The sequence below is a fragment of the Drosophila teissieri genome, chromosome 3R (assembly GCF_016746235.2).
Source record: "Drosophila teissieri strain GT53w chromosome 3R, Prin_Dtei_1.1, whole genome shotgun sequence".
Taxonomy (NCBI): Eukaryota; Metazoa; Arthropoda; class Insecta; order Diptera; family Drosophilidae; genus Drosophila; species Drosophila teissieri.
In genome coordinates this window covers 16,857,315-16,879,207 of record NC_053032.1, presented here as the reverse complement: position 1 = coordinate 16,879,207, position 21,893 = coordinate 16,857,315, and the positions used below count along the sequence as shown (strand labels likewise).

Sequence of the window (21,893 nt, the reverse complement as noted above, 5' to 3'; positions counted from 1 at the left end):
TATATTTTCAGGGTAAAATATTCTGTTGCCATAAAATCAATCAATTCTTTTTTTCATTTGCTTCGATTTGTTTTATTTTTTTTTTGTTTCGTTTTTCTTAAAGTATTTTGTTTCTTTTTTTTTCGTTTATAATAGTTACACAAATTAGATCACAAAAATGCACGTAAATTACAAAATGAAATTGTACCTCATACCGAAAACAGACAAAATTTCAAATGGTGAAAAAGAGGCGGCTACTGGAGGGATGCGGGGTTTCGGTTCATCGCTACAGCTCTTACAAAGTAAAGTGTTATAAAAATAGGGTTTAAAGCATATAATCAAATACATGGTTTTGTAGTTTCGCTACCAAAAAAGACATTAATTTTGTTCGCGTCACTTGCACAGCGAATTTAGATCAGAGTAGAGTATGGACCAAATCAATCAGTAAATCAATCAACCCAGCAATCGGTAATCAACTAACTCAAGAACGAATTCATACATTGTTTATATATATCTATATAGGGTTTTAGAGATAGAGAGTGAGAGTGTGGGAGTTATTATATATCATATTTTACAGAGTTCCATTATGTTTAAAGTAGTTCCTTCTGCTCTATCGTTTCGCTACGCCCAAACGAACGTTTCTATGAAAGATGCAAGTGTTTGAGTGTGCCATGGGTGCATTAACGTAATGAAAATTCGATGCGTGATACATATACAAATACATAGTTATCTAGTGTAATTAAACGTTTTTCATTCATTTAATACTTGCTTAGACTCCGAGTGACAGATGCGAAATGAAAACTTACAATGGATGGAGATGGAATGGTTCGGGTGTGAACTTCTTTTTTTTTTTCTTTTTTGAGGGCTGTGATCGGCTGTGGGGATCGGTCTCCAGTGAGTGGTATATATCGTATTTTAAAGCGTAACAGTTTTCTTGCTTGATTTGTGTATTGTTGTATAAATATATCTCGGTTTATATGTTGCTGCTTGTCACTAGACTAAAGAAAATTACAATTCATTTATGTTCTATTTAATATTTGTTAATTTACATACTCTAGAATAGACAAACGCATGCTAAAACTCAAAAATTGTCGGTCAGCCTAATTTTGCTTTTAAAATTTGTTAGGCTTAATTAAAATCGAACAAAGTTTCCAGCCATGGCGCAATGGCTAAATAAAAGAGCTTAAAAATAAATCAAGTATACACTTTTACATTCTGTTAATTTTTTTTTGTTGTAGGTTTTTCTTTTCTTTGTTTGTGGGTTGGTTTAAATTAAAGCTTACACTTAAACGTATGTGTACAGATATATTAAGTGGTATTATGTATATATAGCTATATTTTATATATATATATATAAGTATATATAGTTGTATATATATTTAGTAATACGATTCGCGGTTTCAAACTAGTCCCTTGTACGTTGTATGTATGTGTGTAGGTGTTTAGGTGTGGGTTTGTATATGTGTTAGGTGCAAACCAAGAACTAAAATCAAACTAAACAATTTCAGCTTCACTTGCTTTTTTGTAGTTCATGCAATTCTCATTTGAGTGTAGGGTGTTGTTGTTGTTGTAAATGCGTTCACAAAATTTTTAAACAAATTTTAGGCTTGCTTGTGTTAACGAACTCTCCAGTGTATCGCGCTCGTACATTTAATTCAGAATTCAAAATTTGTTGCTAGATTTCCTACAATTTCGGTTTCATTTAATCTGTTGGCCTGGTATCGTTTTATAATTTTTTGTTTTTTTTTTATATGTATAATAAAGCTGCTCTCTACAATCCTTTGTTGGTTCACTAACAAATTAAGTTACGGTAAGATGTGCGTAAAGCTACATCTTTCCGCGAATTTACAATATTATGTTTCTGCGTACGGATACATATACATTTCATTCTTAATGTTGATTTAAAGTTGAATTTAATATTTTTGGACATTTTTTCAAATTTTTTACTTTTTGTGTGGTTTTTTTTTATGTTTTTCACATTAACGCATAACTTTATGGGTTGTGAATGCTATTTTATTCATGCATATCTGCTGGTGCATGCATACATAACATTGAAGCTGCATATAGAAACATTGTGCCGAACCAGAATCGCAGGTATGAAATGACCAAAAAGAAAATACCGAAAATCAAAGCGAAAGCTGCCTAAAAGTGAATTGGGAAGTTTAGCTTGAAAATCTCTCTCTCTGTCTCTCTAAAAGAATCTGTAAATTCTGTAGGCCATTAATCCGACCTGATGCCGGAATTAGGTCTGCACCAAGCCCCGGATGTCGGAGGCGCCGTTGCTGCTGCTATTGCCACCGCCGCTGCTGCTGTCCCCAAAGAGTGGGGGGGCATCGATGCCGGACGTGTTCGGTGAGTGCATCACAGCATCGGCCAGCAGATCGTCGCCGACGTCCAGGAAATCGTTAAGAAAGGCGCTGTCCGCCGAGCCGCCCATCGTCTGCTGCAAGGCCCGGTCCAAAGCCCGGTCCATGGCCTCGCACTCGGCTTGTTGCACTGCATCGGCACAGGTCCAAGGCGAGGGCAAGGGCGGTGGCGGTGGCGTTGGCAGCGAAGGCACACATGGATTAGTACAATGAAAAGCTGAACAAGTAAAATTGTGGTTAAATACACACCGGATTGGAACAGCTCGTTGAAGGCATCGTCTGACAGCGTGTCGAACACATTTACCAGATCGTGCTCCTCCAGCAAGTGGGCGCCATTCAATGCTATATCATCTGAAAAAGAAAAGAGAACATTTTAAAATTCTGAAATAATCTTAGGGCATAGAGCACTTTTATATGTACATATATACGGATGTCATATAAATTTGCACCGTTTCGAAACTTACCAGCATCGTTAGCGCCTATCAGCTCCGACTCGCTGAGACCGCCCAGTCCGGTGTCCTCGGAACTGGCGTATGCCGAGCTGTTCTCGCAAATACCGAACATGTCCTGACCAAGCAGATCGGCTGTGTTGGCCAGTATGGCCGGAACAGCTGGGCCATTGTGCGTTATTGTGTTGGTTGGCTGACCAATGGCGTTGCCAAAGGCCGTGTTGAACGAGGGGAAACTGTTATTGTTATTGTTGCTGTAGTTCATATTATTGTTGTTGTTGAAGTGAACGCTATTGTTATTATGGATGCTTATGTTGTTGTTATTATTGGGATTTTGTAAATCACCACCGGCCGCTGCCAATTGGGCAACGATTTGGCTAATCTCCTCGGCCTTGATATTGGCAATGTCCAACGAAAGTAGGCTTGGGTCCAGGCTCGATTGCTGCTGCTGATTTTGCTGTTGATCGGCATCGAATTTAAACAACGAATCCACCTCCAACTTGGGGACCAAAAGCGGTTCATGCTGCTGATGCTTGGGTTGGAAATCAGTGCTGAGTGGAGCCAGCGCTGGAGGAATGGATTGTTGGGGCAAGTTCTGTGCTGCTGGTACCGCAGCCGACACATTTGCGGGCTTATAAGGCGGCTGGGAGTGTGAGGTGGCCGACGAGTGCGAATTGCTGGCAATGGACTCCAGCGAAGTGGTGCTGCTTTTGCGCTGCATACCTGTCGCAGAAATCAGTTTGCCTATCTGACTGCTGATCTGGTTAGCAATCGGTTCGTTTGCCGGCTTCCTACCACGTTTCTGAGGACGAGCCACAGGATTAGTGTTAGCCTTGCGCTTTCGCTGCTGCTTCACAGGCACACACAGAGTCGCCACTTCAGCGACAGGTAAACTAACGGGCGGCTGTTTCGATGCTGGACGGGCTCCATCCATACCGGAACGCAGGTGGCTGTGCACCTTGCAGAGGGCCAATGTGTGCAGCACATCGAAGACGGGAGCCTGGCAAGCGGTTCCGTCCATCCGCCAGGCGACGCAAGGCTGGAAAAGCTGCTGGGTGCTGTTGTTTACGATGTGGCGCTCGCAGTGTGCTGCCATACTGAGCGTTGGCTGCTTGCAACTGGCCACCAGACAGCGGTTGCCAATTCCACTGCAAAAGAAAATACTTCAATTAGTTTAAATTTGGTAATGACTACACTTCAATATACATACATTCCCTGCTGCTGGCCAGCGTGATCCTGGTACTTGATCAACATGTTCTGGACGCACTGCAGCCGCTGTTTGGCCGCACGCATGGGAAGCTCCTGCAAGGAGCGCGTAGACAGTAGTTGCAGCGCTTGACGCCTCAAGGCTCCTTTACGGACCGCAATTCGCTCCTCACGCCGGTTACTTTGCGAGAGTGGCGGGTCGTGGGCCTTGTCCTTAAAGCCGGAATGCAGCCAATGCTGTTGTAGGCAGTAGGGCGAATCCACTGAAAAGGATTCATTCTCACTCAGGGTGTCCAAGCTGCGTTTGCAGGAGGAGGCGGGCTTGCGGCGTCGCTGACGATGTTCGGAATCCGCCAACTTGTTTGCTGCAAGTGCAATCGGCTCCTTTGGTGGCGGCATCGAAGTTGGTGATGGTTTTTTCGCAACGGCATTGCTATTTCTGTTGTTTATGTTGTTAGTGATGCCATTTCTAACGCCCTTTGAAGCAATGGGTGCTTGATGGTTGGAGGCGTTTAAATTGGCCACTTTGGAAGACATTTGTTCAGATTTCTTGGCTAATGCGGGTGCTGATGAGGTTGTAGTGGCTGGAACAGCTTTTGGCGCAATTTGCAGTGAGTTCGTTGAAGCGGGTGCTGTTGGACACAGGAGCTTTGGGCTTGCAGGAGGTGCTGAGACCACCTTTGGGCTGAGAACTGCTGGTGACGTCACTTTGAAGCTGGTAGCTAAAGCTGGAACACAAGACGTGGGTATCTGCGGCGGTTGCATTTGCGCCAGCAAGGGCGGTGCGCTCATCTCGGGTGGAGTGGGCGGCGTGAGAGGAGTCACTAGTTTCACTTCAGCTGGACGAGTTTGTAGCGTTCCGGAAACAGATGCACCTAATCCTCCTGCTCCACCTGTTTTCGCCGCACCGCCTGCCTCTTGCGGCTTTCGGAAGATAACATTGACGGGTATCTCGTTGAGATCGCTGTCATCTACGCTATTGCCGGTGGAATGTTTCTGTGGAGCAGCAGTCTGTGGAGTCTGCGCGGGAACTGCAACTGTTCCCGTATTGAAAACCATCAGCGGTGGCGGCTGAGTCTGATTGTAGCTCGTTCCCTGCACCACCGGTTTCATATGCGAGTCCACCACATTGTTGTTATTCTGCAACTTGCTGTTATTGTTGTTGTTTTGGCAGGCCAGTGGCAAGGATTTCTTTTTCTTCAAGCACTCCACCTTCTGCAGATGTTGCGCCAGTGTGGTATGATGGAACTTTGATGGCGGCAAAGGTAATCCACCCTTGGGCGATACGGAAATCGGCGCCACCATGGCGGTCACTGCAGCGGTGGCGGGCGGCAGAGTGGGCGAAGGTAATGAGGCGGGCGATGTGGGCGGACTGACCAACGCAATAGCAACGGACTGTTGCTGTTGATGTTGCGTTTGCTGATGCTGCTGCTGCTGGAGGAGCTGTTGCTTTTGCCCATTGTCTATGAGCAGCGGCGTCTGCCACAGCGATGGAGTGTGGGCGTAAAGCGGGGGCGGTGCTGCCGTCGACTGGCAGGACTCCGAGGTGGCTATCTTCTCCAGCTGCTGTTGCTGCGGGCGGACTATGCACACGTTGGTGGCCCGCTTCGGCGAGGCCTGGGACTGTGACTGGGATTGCAGTGGCAACTGCAACTGCAACGCCGGCGACTGTCTCTGAGATTGCGTGACATGATGGAAATTCGTTGTGGTTGTGTTGTTGCTTGCCAAAGACGCCTGCGCCTTTGCTGCTGTGATACTCAGTTGGGCCACCAGATTCGCGTTTCTGTTGGCCGCAGCTGTTGCTGCCGTCTGCCTCTTGTTGCTGCCTCTATTGCTGTCGGTTAGGCGGGCTCTCGATTTCTGCAATAGGTAAGCAAAAAACAGTTGGGTAAATAAAGTTAATGGAATACGGTTGTGTATATTAAGCCAGCCTAATATAATGGCGGTTTGAAAGCGGGGACCTGTTCTTATTGAAGTTCAGGTTCTGAAATTATCGCCAATTTCTTTTGCAATCAAAATTCCGCAATTTGTTTGCGAAATAATTAGCATACACTTGATATTGTTTTGAAAGACTCATAAATAACAAGTTCTAAGATGACGGTTGTAAAATGTGCTACCAACCTGTGCATTGAATAGAATGGGTGGTGTGACGGCCACAGTCTCTGTGAAGGCATAGGGATCCGTGTCCTCGGACGTCGTCTTGCCGGCAATGCTCTCCACGGGCGTCAGCGTTGCTGCTGCTGCTGCGGCTGTTGCTGCGGCTATCGCTGTTGCTGTTGCGGCTGCTGCTGCTGTGGCAATCCTCCTGGTGGCTGTGCTCTTGGCTAATGTGGCTGTGGCGGTGGCTGAATGGAATCTGGAGGCTTGCTGACATGACATGTCCAATGTAAAGCCGTTGCCGCTTTTGTTTCCCGTCTTTTCGGTTCCTGCTGCTCTTGCTGCCGTTCTTGTTGCTCTTTTGTTAACTCTCGTTACTTGACCTGCAATGGAAAAGAAAGCGTTACAAAATCAATGTGTTTAAAGTTCAAAGGAAGACGTCATCGTCATAAATGGGCGTTGTCACGTGCTCTCTGCCAAAATGCATTTGCACACATTCGCGCTCTCTTCCTTTCGCACACAATCACGCAGTGACACACGCACGCACACACACATATACACACACGCACACATGCAACGATGCAAGGCAGACGAATGCCATAATAAAAACAAACTACAATCAAAACAAATATATCTGCTCGCCGAAACCAGTTCAAGTGAATCGTTCGTTGCTTTCTTTCCGCTTCGCTTCTGCCCCTCGCTTCCCGGCCCCACCGCCTCTTTCTTTATTCGCCTCTATCATCTCCCCTTTCTTCCACCGCACCGCACCGCACCCCTCCTCACTCTTCTCTTCTCTACTCTTTGGTGCCGCTTGGCACCGCCGCCGTTAATAACAAATACAAATACAAATGCTGATAGCGCAGCAAAATCGCAATAATTAAAAATAATAAACCCAGACAAACAATCGCCTGAAAACAGTCGCGGTCGAAAGAATAAGACATAATTTTCAAGGTTTTTTTTGTCACATGTTCGTTTTATTTTATGAAATGAAATAAATATTGTTAACCATTATTTTTATTTTTAAATAAACACGTATTCTTCCTTCATAATTTTCATACATAATAAGTTATTCAAAGAACCTTCATTTTGTCTAAAACAAGAAAATACAAAAGCTTTAGAAAATTTGAAGCCCCCAGAACTAGTTTCTTGAACACAATTGTTCGCTATCCAAGCGCGTCAAAGAAAAAAAAAAGATCGCACAAATTTGCATGCTAAGCAAATCAAAGAAGCACGTTTGTGTGCACAAATATGTATATGTATGGCAGACGAAACAAAAACAACTGCGTAGGAATACTATAATCTTATTGAACCTAGCGAAACAGCAATTATTGGGGCAGAGAAAGAAAACAGAGGCGGTGAAAGAAAAATGGGCGATGAAGAGTAACAAGATAATCACAAATCGGGGGCGAATTGCTGGACTTTACAGCGAATCGGGGAGGAAATGGAGAAATGCGAGATGATTCGGTGCAATTACAGACAACACCATGCCATACAACACCATACCATCACAGACAATATAACTGCAAAGTACTGAATGGGGGGAATATTTCACATTTCCGTTGTTTTCATTCGCCTTACAGCTTTTTGATTAGTCTCGCACATATTGATTTCCATTCCGACCGAGAAGGCGCAAGTATTTTATGATTACAATATGTGCTCGGAAAGAACAAGTTATTCGACTTACAAACATATACATACATACATATGTATAATGTACATAGCTGCGAGTGGAATGCTTCTTTGTTTGTTTATGCTTTCTTTACGTTTTCCGAGAAGAAGGAATTGACTTTGAAAGCATTTGCCAGTAGTTCCCTTCACTTCACCCGACTCCACGCCACCGCACAGATCCCAATCCCAATCCCAATCCAAGTTCCCCTCTTCCGCACCCACTCTCGCATTCAATCCGACTCCTTTGCAGTACGTGTGAGTGCAAAAGTGTACGTGACACCTTTGTTTATGTTTCTTATTTTTACTTATTCATCCGGCGAACGGCGGGGAGACATTGAAAGATATCTTAAAGGCTAAGGCCTAGCGAATACACCCCGATCATAAATCAAACAATTCAGTCGGAGATGCCGCATAATACGCTATTGATATCTAATCTATATAGTGGCTATATAACCAAAACAACTGGTCAATTTCCAGCTTTTTCAAGCCTAAAGAACTTTTATTTTGTTTTAAACCTTAAGAGGTAGATAATTTTGTATTATTCATATATAGTTTATTCTATGAGATACCCAACTCGACATTCATCATATCGGTATTTTCCTCTCGATAAAGTACCTCAATAACAACCAAGCAAAGGTTTTTGATCTCGAGACCGCAGACGAATACGAAGTCCAAGATTTTAGCGTACAAACAAAAGAGAGAGGCAGAGATGAAGAGAAGGAGGGAAGGAGGAAACCGCAGAAAAGCAAACTGTCGATAATTGCAAATAATGACGATGCTGGGAATTTGTTATTGTTTGCTTTTGTTGTTCTTTCGAGCGATCTGCTAGCAAGTCGCTGCTTTTTGGCCATTTTAGGTCTTAAATGTTAACTTGTTTTCCTTTTTTTTTTGGTCCAACTTGGAAACACGCTCGAATGATAAGAAGCGGGGACAAGAAACGAGAAAACAAGAAAGGCCAAAGAACGCCGAGACAAAAGAAGTCAAAGCTGCAGAGACAAGCCATCGAACCTGAACAGAAAATACAAGACAAGCGGGTTGTAAGGTTTCTACAAATAGCCGCTGGATGGATGGTATAAAAAAGCGAGATCAGTGATCTTTAGATGCTTAATTCCTAGTCACAAAGCGTTATAATAAAAGTAGAGTGGATGGAAAACAAGATAATAGATGTCAGACTAATAGAACCATGACTTCAAATGTCTTTCAAAATTGTAATTGGCCTCTCTTGCAATTTTAATGCCATTCCAATTTAGCCATCTAAGAATACTCAACGTAAACAATTGTCAGACTTTTAGATTGGAGTTTAAACTTTAACGCGTAAAACATAATATGCATTGGGATAAACAAATAAAATTTTAATGGATTACCAGCAAATGTCTATACCTTTTCTATATTTGGAATGGCTGTGATACCAGCGTGTGCTTTGTGTTAATGGTTTTTCATGAAAAACCCGCAGCACATCAACTTTAATTTGTTCGTAGCCAACAATTTAATAAAAATCCAATTACAAGTTGGTCGAGTGGTTTTCAAAGAAATCAAAAAATAATTTTTAAATTACAACTCTGCCGTATTATCATATTATAATTACCACTGCGCTTTAAAACCGGCACCACGCAACTTTGCCAAGCTTTGAAATTTCAATTGAACAATAGGTTCAAAACAAAGAATAATTTAAATATCGCACTTAGTCATCAACAAGTTTAGATTTGTTAATTTAAAGTCTTTAAATTAAATGCCGAATGCCTGACCGATAGAATGCTTAGTGTGAAACGCAAAAGCAATGGAATATTAGATCATGTTCATGTGTTTTCAAGGCGATTAGTCTGCTGCTACTCTAGCATTAATGGAAAATTTTGAGGCACCTTTCGCCAGAATTGCAAAGAACGAAGAAAACCCCCGGGGAAAACGCTCGCCGTGGAACACGAAGGTTTCGGTTTCTGATGGCCCAAGAAACCGTGCTCAAAGGTCTGCTGCTTCAACGAGCTGTGGATAGCTGCTACACACAGATACAGATAGAGATACAGATGGATGGATGGTGGCTTTGGTTGGGCCAGGTAACAAGCGAGCGACCGACCAGGTAAGCTGATAGGCAGGCAGAAAGCCGGTCGGTCGAGAGGTTAATTACGAGAGCAAAGCGTTTCCAGGCGTTACGCTCACTGGGCTACGGCGGCATGAAAAGACCAGAACTGGAAAATATACCAGTACGACGACTACCAGTTGAATGGTTTTCAACATGCTGGTAGGAAAAACACTAGGCATTCATTTGCAACACAGTTGTAAGTGCCGGGCCCTAAACACCCTCGTTTCCCCACTTTTTAGCCTGCAATAGTTGTATCTCGAATATGTTGCTCAATATTTCAACAGGTAATTAGTTGGGCGTTTTACAACGACTCTGACAACTAATATTGGACGATAAAAGGCTATTTAAATCAGTTTATAACTAGACACAAATTACATTGATTTCATATTTATCTAGAACAACAAACTGATGTGTTTATCAAATCTGTGCCATCAAACTATCTGAATTTGCTGACGCCCTTTATTTTTGATATGAACATGATAAGCAAGTGATTATTTCTGAGGTAAATAGGCAATGCTTAAAAATAGTGATGATTGACTTGTGTTTCTGACTGGCGGAACACGTTACGTTGCCGCAGCGATAAGAGTGAGAAATGATTCCCATATTTTCGGCGCGCTTTCATGCTATTTGCAGACTCATCGACATTGACGCACAGCAGCAGAAATTGCATTTAAATGCACATTACATCGCCCGTAGGTGCAGGAAAGGGGCTGGGGGAGAGGGAGAGGGAGCGGGCCCGAACCCGAACCCGTTTGCTGCTTCCTTCATAACCGGAAACTGAAGGCTAAATTGTGCAAAGCAAGAAATGTGCAAAAAACGTAATATAATGACGACGACCGGGTGAAGGGGGAAAAGCAAGAAGGGCGGTGCTGAAAACCACCGCAAAGGCAGCTGGAGATGGATTTTCGCATGGAGGGGCAGGCGACGCGGTGGGGTATTGGGTATGGAGTATGGGGTAAAAGCCAAGAGCCAAGAGCCAGACATGCGGTTCAGTTTATTCAGCCAGCCAGCCAACCAGCCAGCGAAGCCAAACGAACTCCATCTGCAGCTCCACTTGGCCACTTTTGCATCGCACGTAGGCCCGTCCACATCCCACAGAGTGGGTCTCTTGGCTCCAGAGCAGTGGTACAGTGGACACTGCCTGGAGGAGACCCGGGGAAGCCTTGGGAGTGCTGCCAACAATGTTGGCATAACTTATGGAGCATTTATCTTGCTCGTTTTGTCTGCAAATAAACTTCCAAATCGTGAGTCATACGAGATAATTATGGGTTTCACATTCAAAGATTTTGTTTCGCACTTTTCTTTGCGGTCAAAAGACAATAAATATTAGTGGGTTTCATAACATGACTCACTGATTTATTCAAATAGTAAATATTTATTTCCATTTGGAAATATAATAAAATATTTAAGACCTTTGGAAATGTTTCCTTAATAGACGTCTTCAATCTGTTAGGAATTGTTATACCCGTTACTCGTAGAGTAAAAGGGTATACTAGATTCGTTGAAAAGTATGTAACAGGCAGAAGGAAGCGATTCCGACCATATAAAGTATATATATTCTTGATCAGGATCAATAGCCGAGTCGATCTGGCCATGTCCGTCTGTCCGTCCGTCTGTCCGTCTGTCTGTCCGTATGAACGTCGAGATCTCAGGAACTACAAAAGGTAGAAAGTTGAGATTAAGCATACTGACTCCTGAGACATAGACGCAGCGCAAGTTTGTCGATTCATGTTGCCACGCCCACTCTAACGCCCACAAACCGCGCAAAACTGCCACGCCCACACTTTTGAAAAATGTTTCGATATTTTTTCATTTTTGTATTAGTCTTATAAATTTCTAACAATTTGCCAAACAACTTTTTGCCACGCCCACTCTAACGCCCACAAACCGCCCAAAGCTGCTACGCCCACACTTTTGAAAAATGTTTTGATATTTTTTCATTTTTGTATTAGTCTTCTAAATTTCTAACGATGTGCCAAAAAACTTTTTGCAACGCCCACTCTAGCGCCCACAAACCGCCAAACACTGTCAGTGCTGAAGACTCCTTCGCACTTTCACTAGGTGAGTAACGGGTATCAGATAGTCGGGGAACTCGACTATAGCGTTCTCTCTTGTTTTTAATATAATGTAAATAAAATATTTTCATACACCAGAATTAATTACACAATTCACATAAATTGAAATTGAATCTTTAATAGACATTTAGGTCGTTTAATCAATGATACACCATTTATCCGCATGATTGATTCATTTAATGTCGTAATTTTCTTCTTCATTTTTCCATTTAAACATTAAAGTATCCGGTATAAAAACTTCCTTTGGTTTTGTGATTTGTTGGTGCAATCACAATAACTATTATTTTATAACCTTACTATAATTATAAGACAAAATAAGACCAATTAATTAAAAACAGAGGCATTCACAAAATAAAATATCCAAGGCTTACGATCACCATTTCGTTTTTTAATTAAAGTGTATGAAATTTTCGTTATTCGAGGTTTTATTTTGTTGTTTTTCGTGTTGTTGTAGGTAGTGAGCGGCAGCTGTTGTTGGTATGAAATAAGCACACACATCTGTTCCGTTAAAGCCAAGTTAACGATTATCTCGGTTTCTCACGGACTTTGCTCAACTCTTGTGAAGATTTTGGCAATATAAACACACACAAGCACACGATAACTAACTGCGGGCGGAGGGGGGAGGGTCATCACCACACATATGTCGCCAATAAACAAATCCACAAAACTAAACAAAACAAATAACCAATTCCGTGTAAACGAACTTTTGGTGGGGAGCGCGTTTTGAATTTCTTTTAGCTTTTGTTTTAGTTTGGTTTGTCGTTCGCTTTGTGGTTTGTGGGTGTGCCGGCGTGAGAGGTGGGGTGGCAACGATTGGGGAGTGGCGGGAAGGGCACTCGAGAATCGCTGTTGCCGGCGTTTTTATGATTTCTCTGTTTTCCCCATCCGCTTTTTCTTCTCTTTTTTTTTTCCAGCCAGCAGTCGCCCTCGCCCTTTTTTCTGATTCTCTTTAGCGGCTCTTTCGCTTCCTTCCCCCACACAACCCCCCACCAAACACACTCACAATCACAGATACACTTGCGCTTAGAGTTACACACGCAGGGTCGTTTGATTTTTAACTGTGCTTTGATTTTCTGCATTTAATCATTTTCGACTTTAACAGCTTTTTTGCTGCTTTTCTTTGATTACTTTGCTTTGGCGATTTTGGATGCAAAACAAGAATGCGTCACGGACCGCACACACACTCACACAAAGGCTCACACACACACACGCATACAGTGGGGCCGAAACCGAGAGCAACGAGAGCGAGCAAATTTACCCAACCGTCTGATGACGATTCAAACGTCAAAGTGGCGCCGCGCAACGTACTTGGTTTTTGTTGTTTGAGTACCCTTCCCACGAACAGGGTTGTCATGTTTTTGGAAATTAGTAAAGTGGCAGAATAAAACTGTCTTTGTGGGAAAACAAAATAAAGCAGCCCTCTGGTTAATTAGTTACAGCGATTCGCACTCAATTAATCACCATTTAACGGCGTTTACCCAGAAAAAAGCTGTTTTAGGCACATACAAATTGGAGCATCGGCAACCCTAGCCCGCCTCTCACACACACATACAGCACAGACCTGGGAATTTTTTGCTGCACAATTTTTTCTTCGCACCAACAATTCCACTTTCAAATGCAATTTTAACCCCCTTTCCTGAGCGCTGCGTACTCAAGACGATATCCGTTTTGTGGGCAAATGTGTACTGCAGCACTTTCTGGTGTCTTAAGTGGGCATACAACGCGTTTAACGATTAAAATTGTAATTTTTCGATGCAGTCGGGCTGACAAGATGGCGGACAATACAGGCGCGCGCACAGACACACACACAGCCATTTGGAGGGGCTAGGGATGTGAGCAATTATTACAATTACGATGTATCGATATATTCTGAATAAAAATAAATATTCACATCGTGATTTTGTTCACATCATATATCGAATATCCCTATTTTAATATGTGAAAGCAAATGCACAATCAACGAAATCAATGTTTAATAATATTAAAAGGCTTTGAAAAATTATTATTAAAGTTTTAATATAAAAATATTAAAGATTGTTAAATAAATGTGTAAATTTGTAATATAAAAATATTAAAGATTGTTAAATAAATGTGTAAGTACTAGGTAAATGAATAAAAGTCAAATTTGATTGGTATGTAAGTAGTATTTTATTTGTTAAGACTAATAACAATCTCCTTATTTAAGCAGATTTGTGTATATCCGTCCTCAATAGGAAGTCAAAGTTAATTTGCTTTGAAAGTAGTTTACAATCAGCCGAGAGCCATTGACCATGGCAAAAGCATACAACCATTCTATGCAATAGCACCGAACGCACTAAATTGGGATTATATTCCACTATTAATTTGACTATCAGTTTCGACAGCCACCGCCATCCATCGGCCATTCTGAACAACACATGCGCGGTGCCATCTTCAAAATGGGTACCACAGCCATTACATGCAGTGCCCAAGAGGCGGAGTTCACGTCTTCTCACGGGCACTCTGATTGGCCGGCTCCCAATATGCAGTTTCTTCGTATCGTAGCGGTCGTGTAGGTCGGGAACTCCTGTGTCTTGAGACTTGCCTGTTCCAAAGACTTTAAAATAATTCTATTCTAATTAGAAGAGAAGATCGCCCGCCGCTCCTGGCTGATGTGGATAGTTAACGATCTGGTGGAAGCCACTGCTGCTGCCGTCGCATTCTGCTGATCGAGGTAGACAGCGGTGGCCGCTGGAGGTCGGCGATGCTGTTCAAGATGTGGCAGCGGAGCCCCTGTGGCTGCTAGTGGAGTAAAGGCCGCTCATCCTGGTCCAGATGACGGCAGGTGTAGCGCTTGTTTTTTGCTGCTAAGCCTGCAGCAGCCACTCTGCTGATAATGCTGCTGCAGCAGTTTCTGCTGCTGTTGTCGTACTGCTGTCCTGCGACAACTATTATAGATAAAAATAAAGTAACAAGGAAATATATACATAAACATAGATAATATCTAATTATGTGTTAAAAACGATAGTAATAATCGCTTTAAGAGCGGCAGAAATTCAGAATTAGAGAGAAATTCGAAGATAGAAATATGATAAAGCATATTATAGTCAGAGCATGTATAATGTCCGTAGGGGCTATAAAACTCACAGAAAGAACTACGATGATTATAAATTTGGGGTACGTAAGTTCTAATCCGCTGGGAAAAGACAAGCTTAGCCTACTAACTAAGTCGGCACTACCATTTCACTACGAATAAGATTACAAATAAAGACCAAAATAAGGAGGTAATATTAGGTAAGCACTTCAGTTTAGGCCGTAAGGAAAACCAGAAGAGGTTTTTGAATGAAACTACATATGTATTTACATATTTGTGGTTTTTTTTTAAAGTAGTTCAGAATGCCAATACAAATTCGATTAAAGAGAGGCGAAACAATTTTTTTTTCTCAATTTGCGTGTTTGCACGCGGTGTTGCCGGATCGATGGTTGAGCAGAATGTACCGCGTGCAAGCGATGTACCTAAGTTACCGGTTATTTGAAATTTATGTTACTGATAAGGGAAAGAAATAATGTTCTGATCGATTATTATAAGGATTTACGACAATAGTTTAAAGAAAGCAATACTACTGTCCTAATGAAACTAAAACAATTTTTGGTTATATTTGCATATATTGATACTAACGTTCCCAAATAGGGGATCCGTATCAGTATTAGCTTGTAAGCTTAGTTCACAAATAAAAATGAATTATTAGATCTCATCTAAATGTATGAAACATGCTAAGCAGGCTTGTATAAACTCGGTTTATGAATGAATGAATGAATATGCCGGCGTGCAGGGCATTGAAAGCTCTACCAAGCCCTCGGTCCTCGGTTGCACAACTACGATTATGTTATCTGAACGCGGTCTGAAAGCGACTCTCTGGTAATTCACAGCCGCCGGCCGAGCTGAATGTTTATACTCAGTCTCAGTTTAAATCGCAGTCGCAGTCTCATTCGTTCCGCTTAGCTGTATCGTATCTGATCGATCCGGTCCGGCATGGGAAGTTTTCCAGCTCTACTTGTTGTTGTCGGCTCGCTGGCATTGGGCGCGAATGGTGAGTGTGTACGGAATACGGGATCGTAAACAAGTCTGGTGTGAACTTAACGCGGGATCTCCGATCTGCAACCTTCGATATTCCAGCTCAACTCCCGACAATCAACTGTGCTTCCCGAATCCCGGGTGGCCGGGTCACCGGTCACTGCATTTCGATCCGGGAGTGTGACTACTTTATGAGAATCCTGCTATCCAGCAATCTCAGCCAGAGCGATCGCAACCTGCTCCGCGAGAATCAGTGCGGAGTGCGTGTCAACGACGTCCAGGTGGGTGATTCACCAGAGAGATACCCAATTGAACTCGAACTTGCACAACTCGATCCATTAAGCGCTACTAAACAAAAAGCTTGATTATATAGGCCCTTTCTGGTTTTCACTTTCACTGTCTAGCTTCATTTTTTTAAACTTTAAAGACGCTTGTCTTCTTATCATTTGCTACAGATAAGAACTTGTAAACGAAATCAAAAAGATTCATTTCAAAATCGTGCTGCAAATTGGGGAATACACAACATTTTAATAATACGAGTTCTCGCGCTTGTGGAATAATTACCGAGTGAGATATGATTCTCCTTTTATATAGTTTTTCGGATCATATATTTTTCTTAAAAAACTTTTTGTAATCCTTTGTTGAAAAAGTAAGTGACCTCAAACTGTTACATAAATTAAACTCGTTATTGAAGTAGGATTTTGGGAGTTCCTTGTATAAGAGAAACTCATTTATCTTATACTTAAAATTATATATAAACTGCCTGTTTTTCCAGGTGTGCTGTCCTAGTACCGCCGGCTTGGGTGCCCTCAACCACCCACTTTTGCCCACGGATTGCGGGAAGGTTAGTTGGCAGCGTTCGAATGGCACAGATACGCGAATCAGGGAGTTTCCCTGGCTGGCCCTCATTGAGTATACGCGGGGTAGGTTGCCGTTTTAGGTGATATGTCAGTCAGAATATTAATCCGCCAGCATTTTACTTCGCCAGGCAACCAGGAGAAGATCCATGCGTGTGGCGGAGTGCTTATCAGTGATCGCTATGTGCTAACTGCTGCCCACTGTGTGGCTCAGGCGGCGACCAACAATCTGCAGATCACAGCGGTTCGTCTGGGTGAATGGGACACCAGCACGAATCCGGACTGTCAGTACCATCAGGACAGCAAGGTGGCGGATTGCGCGCCTCCCTATCAGGACATAGGCATCGAGGAGCTGCTGCCCCATCCCCAGTACAATCGCACCGACAGTACGCAGCTCAACGACATTGCCCTCGTCCGGCTGGCCAGTCCTGCCAAGCTGAACGCCTTTGTGGAACCCATTTGCCTGCCCAACAAGCAGCTGCGAGCGGACGAACTGGAGGGCCTGGTCACCGAGGTGGCCGGTTGGCAGGCTAGATCCTCGCAAAGGATGCGAAAAAGCTATGTGACCATCAGTTCCATTGAGGAGTGCCAAAGGAAGTACGCCAGCCAGCAATTGCACATCCAGGCGTCCCAGCTCTGTGGGCTGACCAATTCCCAGGAGTGCTACGGCAACGCCGGTGGACCACTGATGCTGTTCAAGAACGAGGGCTATCTGCTCGGTGGCCTGGTGTCGTTTGGACCCATTCCCTGTCCCAATCCCGACTGGCCGGATGTCTACACCAGGGTAGCGTCCTATATCGATTGGATTCATGACAGTCTCAAAGCATAGAGTGAAGAAGATACTTGGAGCAAAAAATGTTGATCATTAAAACTAAAATAATAACAAAATCTTTTAATTCAGTTCTAAGAATATAGGTTCCTTGTGGGTCAAAAAAAAGTTGAATGATAGACAGTTTGTATTGTTTATTTTAAATTTGGCGCCCTTTATTGTTCAATGTGGCAGCAAGTAGGGTATTTTTGGTCGCGTTAGGCGCAGAACTTTTGGTAGGATTCCGGTGTTAGTAGCTGGTTACACTTCAATCGAGTTTTAGGTCGCTCAGAATAAAATTCGCGAACTAACAAATTGGCAACAAATTTCCGATTGGCGCCCAAAGTGTTAAATAAGTGCTAAGTTAATCAGTTATTGTGTTGGCAACATGGCAGAAGCTGTAAAAAATGGTAAAAATCGGCACTCGGGGAGCGCTGAAAAAGGCGAGCGACAAATGGCGACTGTCTTATTGGATTGTTTTTTTTTCTCTCCTCTGCCACTGCATTTGGCAGAGTTGCATTTTCGAGTTTTTTGGCGGTTTTCATTTGAATTTGGTCCTCTTGCTCTTTTCAGAAAGTGGCTCCCAACAGCGGCCTTTGGATGGCGGCGGAGGAGGGGGTGGCAGTGGAGGAGGAGGTGGTGGAGGGGGTGGCGCGGGCATGCCCAAGAGGAAACATCGCCGGGGAAAGAAGTCCAAGATGCTGCCCAAGAAAACCAAGAACCATTACCCGCAGTGGAAACTCGATATGCCCACGGGTGCGGGTGCAACGCTGGAGGGGAATCAACGGCAGAATAGCAGAACCAAGCTGGTTCGTTCGCGGTCCTTGCTCGTTCCGTACAACACCAACCGCTTCCTGATGGAGGAGCACATGTCGGAGCTGCACAAAGATGACTCCGACGACAACTGTTTTGGCTCGCAGACCGAGGACCAGGTGCTCTTCCTTTCCAAGGAGTTCTCCGATGTCTACGAGCGGGCGCGACTCGAACGTCTCGAGACGATGAGCAAGCAGGAGCTCATCCAGGAGTGCTTGCAGATCGAAGATCGGTATTCGAAGGCCCAGAACATGTCCAAGGAGTTTGGAGCCAAGTTACGAGCGCAGGACGACAAGCTACGCCAGCTGACGAGGGAGAATCAATGTAAGCGATGTTTGTAATAATTAATAAAAAAAAGAATTTGTAAATCAACAACGTGAACCTCTTATTCCAGTTCTGCGCTCCCACTTCTTGCGCTCGTGTTCCGCGACAGCTGGACCAGCAGCAGCTGCAGCGGCCGCAGCTTCCCCGCCCTCGGCGGTGGCGCCCACGCCCAGCTCCGCTTGCGAGCTGCAGGCCAGACAACAGCCGCCCCAGCAGCCACAGCCTACACCCATGGACTCCTCCAGCGAGGACAGCGAGAGCGACAGCAGCAGCACCACGTCGAGCACCACATCCAGTACTTCCTCGAGCAGCAGCGATGGCCACGAAATGGGCGTGGCCGGCCTGAACATCGCCAATGGGCATGCCGAGCGGCACGAGAGGAGTCGTACCCGATCGAGGTCTAGATCACCAATCCACCTGAATGGCCATGCCAACGAGGAGGAGCGTCAGCGCCTGCTTGACGGAAATCAAATGGAAGAGGATGACAACTCCAGCGATGTACCCAGACCGGGTGATGCAGTTGTCAAATAGGATGGAGTATGTCACTCCGCCCCGTGTAAATAAAAGACTCAATTGTGGTAGAATGTGGCGACAAATGGACAAAAACCTTGTTTAGTTTTTAAGTCATCTGTGGACGCCTCAATCGTGGGGAGTTCATTTCAATCATCAGTTAGCTCATCAGAAAGCATTCATCATAAAGCATTAGCATTACCTTATTATCTGCATACGACGCCTCCCAATTGTATTTTTGTTGGTCTGTATGGTGTATAGTTTAGCGATGTTGCCTCACGCGTTGATTTTAATGGAATTTTGTATAATGAAAAATCGATTTGTAGGTAAATAAAAAGTTAAAACGTGAATTTGAATAGATTATAGTTTTTATTTTTGTTTTCAGTGGGATGCACAGCAAATTTAATTTATATGAGCTAGGTTTTTAGATGGTTATTATTAGTATTATTATTATTTGGTCCTTGGGACAATTTTTTTATGTTTCATACATCTTTAGGTTTAACATCAAATAAATAGTTTTGACATACTAAAAGTCTTGATTTAAGTCAGTGCTTTGGCTTGAATTAGTATCCACGAGCTTGCCTGCTATTGACTTCACTAATGAGCTGTACTCCGTAGCGTAGAGCGTCCTGGAAATGCCCGCGTAACCTACACCAACCAGTCTTTGTTCCGCCAAAGTTGCCTGTGGCTTAGTATCGATTCGCTTGGGTCCTCGAACTGGCATCCATCCGCTGACAGGCCACCTATTCGCTATCATAACTCCTCTTATGGCAACGTTTAAGCCCATCACGGACAAGTTATCATCTCTATACTCATTGAGCATGCAATCTGATAGGCCCAAGTCATCTATGGCGACCACGACATCATCGATTTCCTTAAAATGCGGCAGATAATTGGCATGTATAAAGTTTACAAAGTTCCTGGGCTCTGTGTTAAAGGCTTCGGTTATTTCTTCTGGGCTGTGCAACATAGTTTTGTCTTCATTAACTAAAGAAAATCAACAGTAGAATGTATTTTAACAGAGGTTATTTCGTGAGACTTACACTTAGGATTTAGTACCCTCCCGAGGGCGTGCATAAGAGTAATTGATTCGTCTCTACCAATTGACTTCAAAGTACTTTGCATTTTCTTCTTCCGACCTTTGGCGGCCACACTGACATTTAGCTGTTTGGTCGGCATGCTGGCAACTCCTCTTAAAGAGCTGAGATGTAGATTAATGAGGGCATTTCTTATGTCGCCCTGGGCGCCTACAACTATTGAGTCAACAACAGCGGTCGAGGGCACCTTGTAAGTAGCTTTGTTCTGCGGCTGCTGCATTACGGAACAGAATGTTTTTATAGACTTTTGCATGATTGTGGATGCGATAGCATTGAAGCTGATATGCTCAATGCGATGTTTGGCCTTCAGTTGATCTGGAAAAAGGCGGTAGCTGATGTTCAATCCTCGCGATTTGGCATCGGCAACGATAAACACTAGGGGAGATTTGCCATAGGCTGTGTACTCCCTGAAATGGAAATAAAAGCCATTGAAGGTTTACTAGATTATTGTGGATGTTTAACGTGCTTATAGTTGGTGTACAACTCCAAAGCCCACCGGTTTTACCTACTCTAGTAACTCCTCAAAGTTGGCCTCCTTATCGCTGAGCAGCACGTTGGGAAAGTCCTCGACTAGAAGCAGTCTCTTATTCTGCGAGTCAAGCAGGGATTTGTATCGCGAGGCACGGAGCAGGAAGCTTTTAAATGCCTCTAGATGGGAGCCCACATAGGAGGTGCAACTATTTTGATCACCCAAGACGTTAATCACCTCGCAATCGACGGGATTGATCCATTCCTGCAGCTGGAACCCGAACTCCTTGGCCAGGACTCGAAGCGTGGCTGTTTTGCCGGCACCAGTGGGTCCGGTAAGTAGACACATTTGAGCCGGGAACTTCTTGCGCACCGCTTCGCAGTGACGCAGCCAATCGCGTAGTTCTCCGACCTTCTTGGGATGCACCGCCAAATCATCGCTGGTGGCTGGCTCAAAGCTTTCCATCCAGTTTTCTTTGACTTCCGGCGGTGGCCCAGTGATGTCCGCATCCTGGTCATCATCCATGGCCGTAAGATCCACCGATTCCACGTCCGGAATCGGGGTTGGCATCGAATTTATGCTTGGAGTTCTTGACCTCGACACTCTGGAGCTGCTCACATTGCTTGCACTTCTTGTGCGCTTGGCGGGCGTGGATTCCGAGGGAGTCGGAGTGGCGGTCAAGTTCATCTCGCTGAAGGCACATCTCACCCAGGTTTTCTAAGCATTAGTTTATTGTTATTCAGTCCTAAAAACAGCAAATTCAAATTGTTTACCTTCCGTGCGCTCATTTTGAGAATTTTCTCCTCTTCTTCTTTGACAGTGTTACCAGATGGAAAAATCTTGATACTTCATCGAATAATCGATATGTTTCCCGAAAGAGCACGTAATTTAAACTGAGCTATTTGCTATACAGATATTGTTTTATTTATTCAAGGTATTTGATTTATAAAGGCTTCAAATATTTAATACTTGATAAAACGTATGTGAAATCTTTGAATAAAATACTGTATACTGCACTTACAAAATCTGCTCAAAAAGCTTTCCAAAAGAACTTTTTGTCCCGTT

General features: G+C 43.7%; 4 protein-coding genes across 8 annotated transcripts; 2 read left to right on the top strand and 2 right to left on the bottom strand.

Annotated features, from left to right (window-relative positions):
- Window positions 1-27: 27 nt before the first annotated feature.
- Window positions 28-13,726, bottom strand: LOC122619238. 4 transcript variants are annotated; one of them, XM_043796032.1, is made up of 6 exons: window positions 13,479-13,726; window positions 6,122-6,480; window positions 4,005-5,860; window positions 2,810-3,942; window positions 2,595-2,696; window positions 28-2,475 (listed from the first exon to the last, which is right to left on the bottom strand). In XM_043796032.1, exons 2-6 carry the CDS (start codon window positions 6,377-6,379, stop codon window positions 2,222-2,224), a joined length of 3,603 nt encoding a protein of 1,200 aa, XP_043651967.1. In that variant the 5' UTR covers window positions 6,380-6,480; window positions 13,479-13,726; the 3' UTR covers window positions 28-2,221. The 4 variants fall into 4 exon arrangements, with proteins under 4 accessions (XP_043651967.1, XP_043651968.1, XP_043651966.1 ...); XM_043796033.1 differs by having other exon boundaries at window positions 13,569-13,717; XM_043796031.1 differs by lacking the exon at window positions 13,479-13,726 and adding an exon at window positions 13,226-13,428.
- Window positions 13,727-15,808: 2,082 nt separating this feature from the next.
- On the top strand, window positions 15,809-17,707 carry LOC122620718 (serine protease easter). Its single transcript, XM_043798317.1, has 4 exons — window positions 15,809-15,966; window positions 16,053-16,231; window positions 16,726-16,873; window positions 16,939-17,707. The coding sequence occupies exons 1-4, from the start codon at window positions 15,909-15,911 to the stop codon at window positions 17,634-17,636; spliced, it is 1,083 nt and encodes a 360-aa protein (XP_043654252.1). The 5' UTR covers window positions 15,809-15,908; the 3' UTR covers window positions 17,637-17,707.
- Window positions 17,708-17,861: 154 nt separating this feature from the next.
- On the top strand, window positions 17,862-19,618 carry LOC122619623 (protein HEXIM2). The gene is made up of 3 exons (XM_043796664.1): window positions 17,862-18,025; window positions 18,189-18,752; window positions 18,823-19,618. The coding sequence occupies exons 1-3, from the start codon at window positions 18,004-18,006 to the stop codon at window positions 19,281-19,283; spliced, it is 1,047 nt and encodes a 348-aa protein (XP_043652599.1). The 5' UTR covers window positions 17,862-18,003; the 3' UTR covers window positions 19,284-19,618.
- Window positions 19,619-19,650: 32 nt separating this feature from the next.
- On the bottom strand, window positions 19,651-21,744 carry LOC122619622 (cell cycle checkpoint protein RAD17). 2 transcript variants are annotated; one of them, XM_043796662.1, is made up of 4 exons: window positions 21,602-21,744; window positions 20,869-21,545; window positions 20,306-20,766; window positions 19,651-20,249 (listed from the first exon to the last, which is right to left on the bottom strand). In XM_043796662.1, the coding sequence occupies exons 1-4, from the start codon at window positions 21,614-21,616 to the stop codon at window positions 19,789-19,791; spliced, it is 1,614 nt and encodes a 537-aa protein (XP_043652597.1). In that variant the 5' UTR covers window positions 21,617-21,744; the 3' UTR covers window positions 19,651-19,788. The 2 variants fall into 2 exon arrangements, with proteins under 2 accessions (XP_043652597.1, XP_043652598.1); XM_043796663.1 differs by lacking the exon at window positions 19,651-20,249 and having other exon boundaries at window positions 20,665-20,766; window positions 20,865-21,545.
- Between the last annotated feature and the right edge of the window lie 149 nt (window positions 21,745-21,893).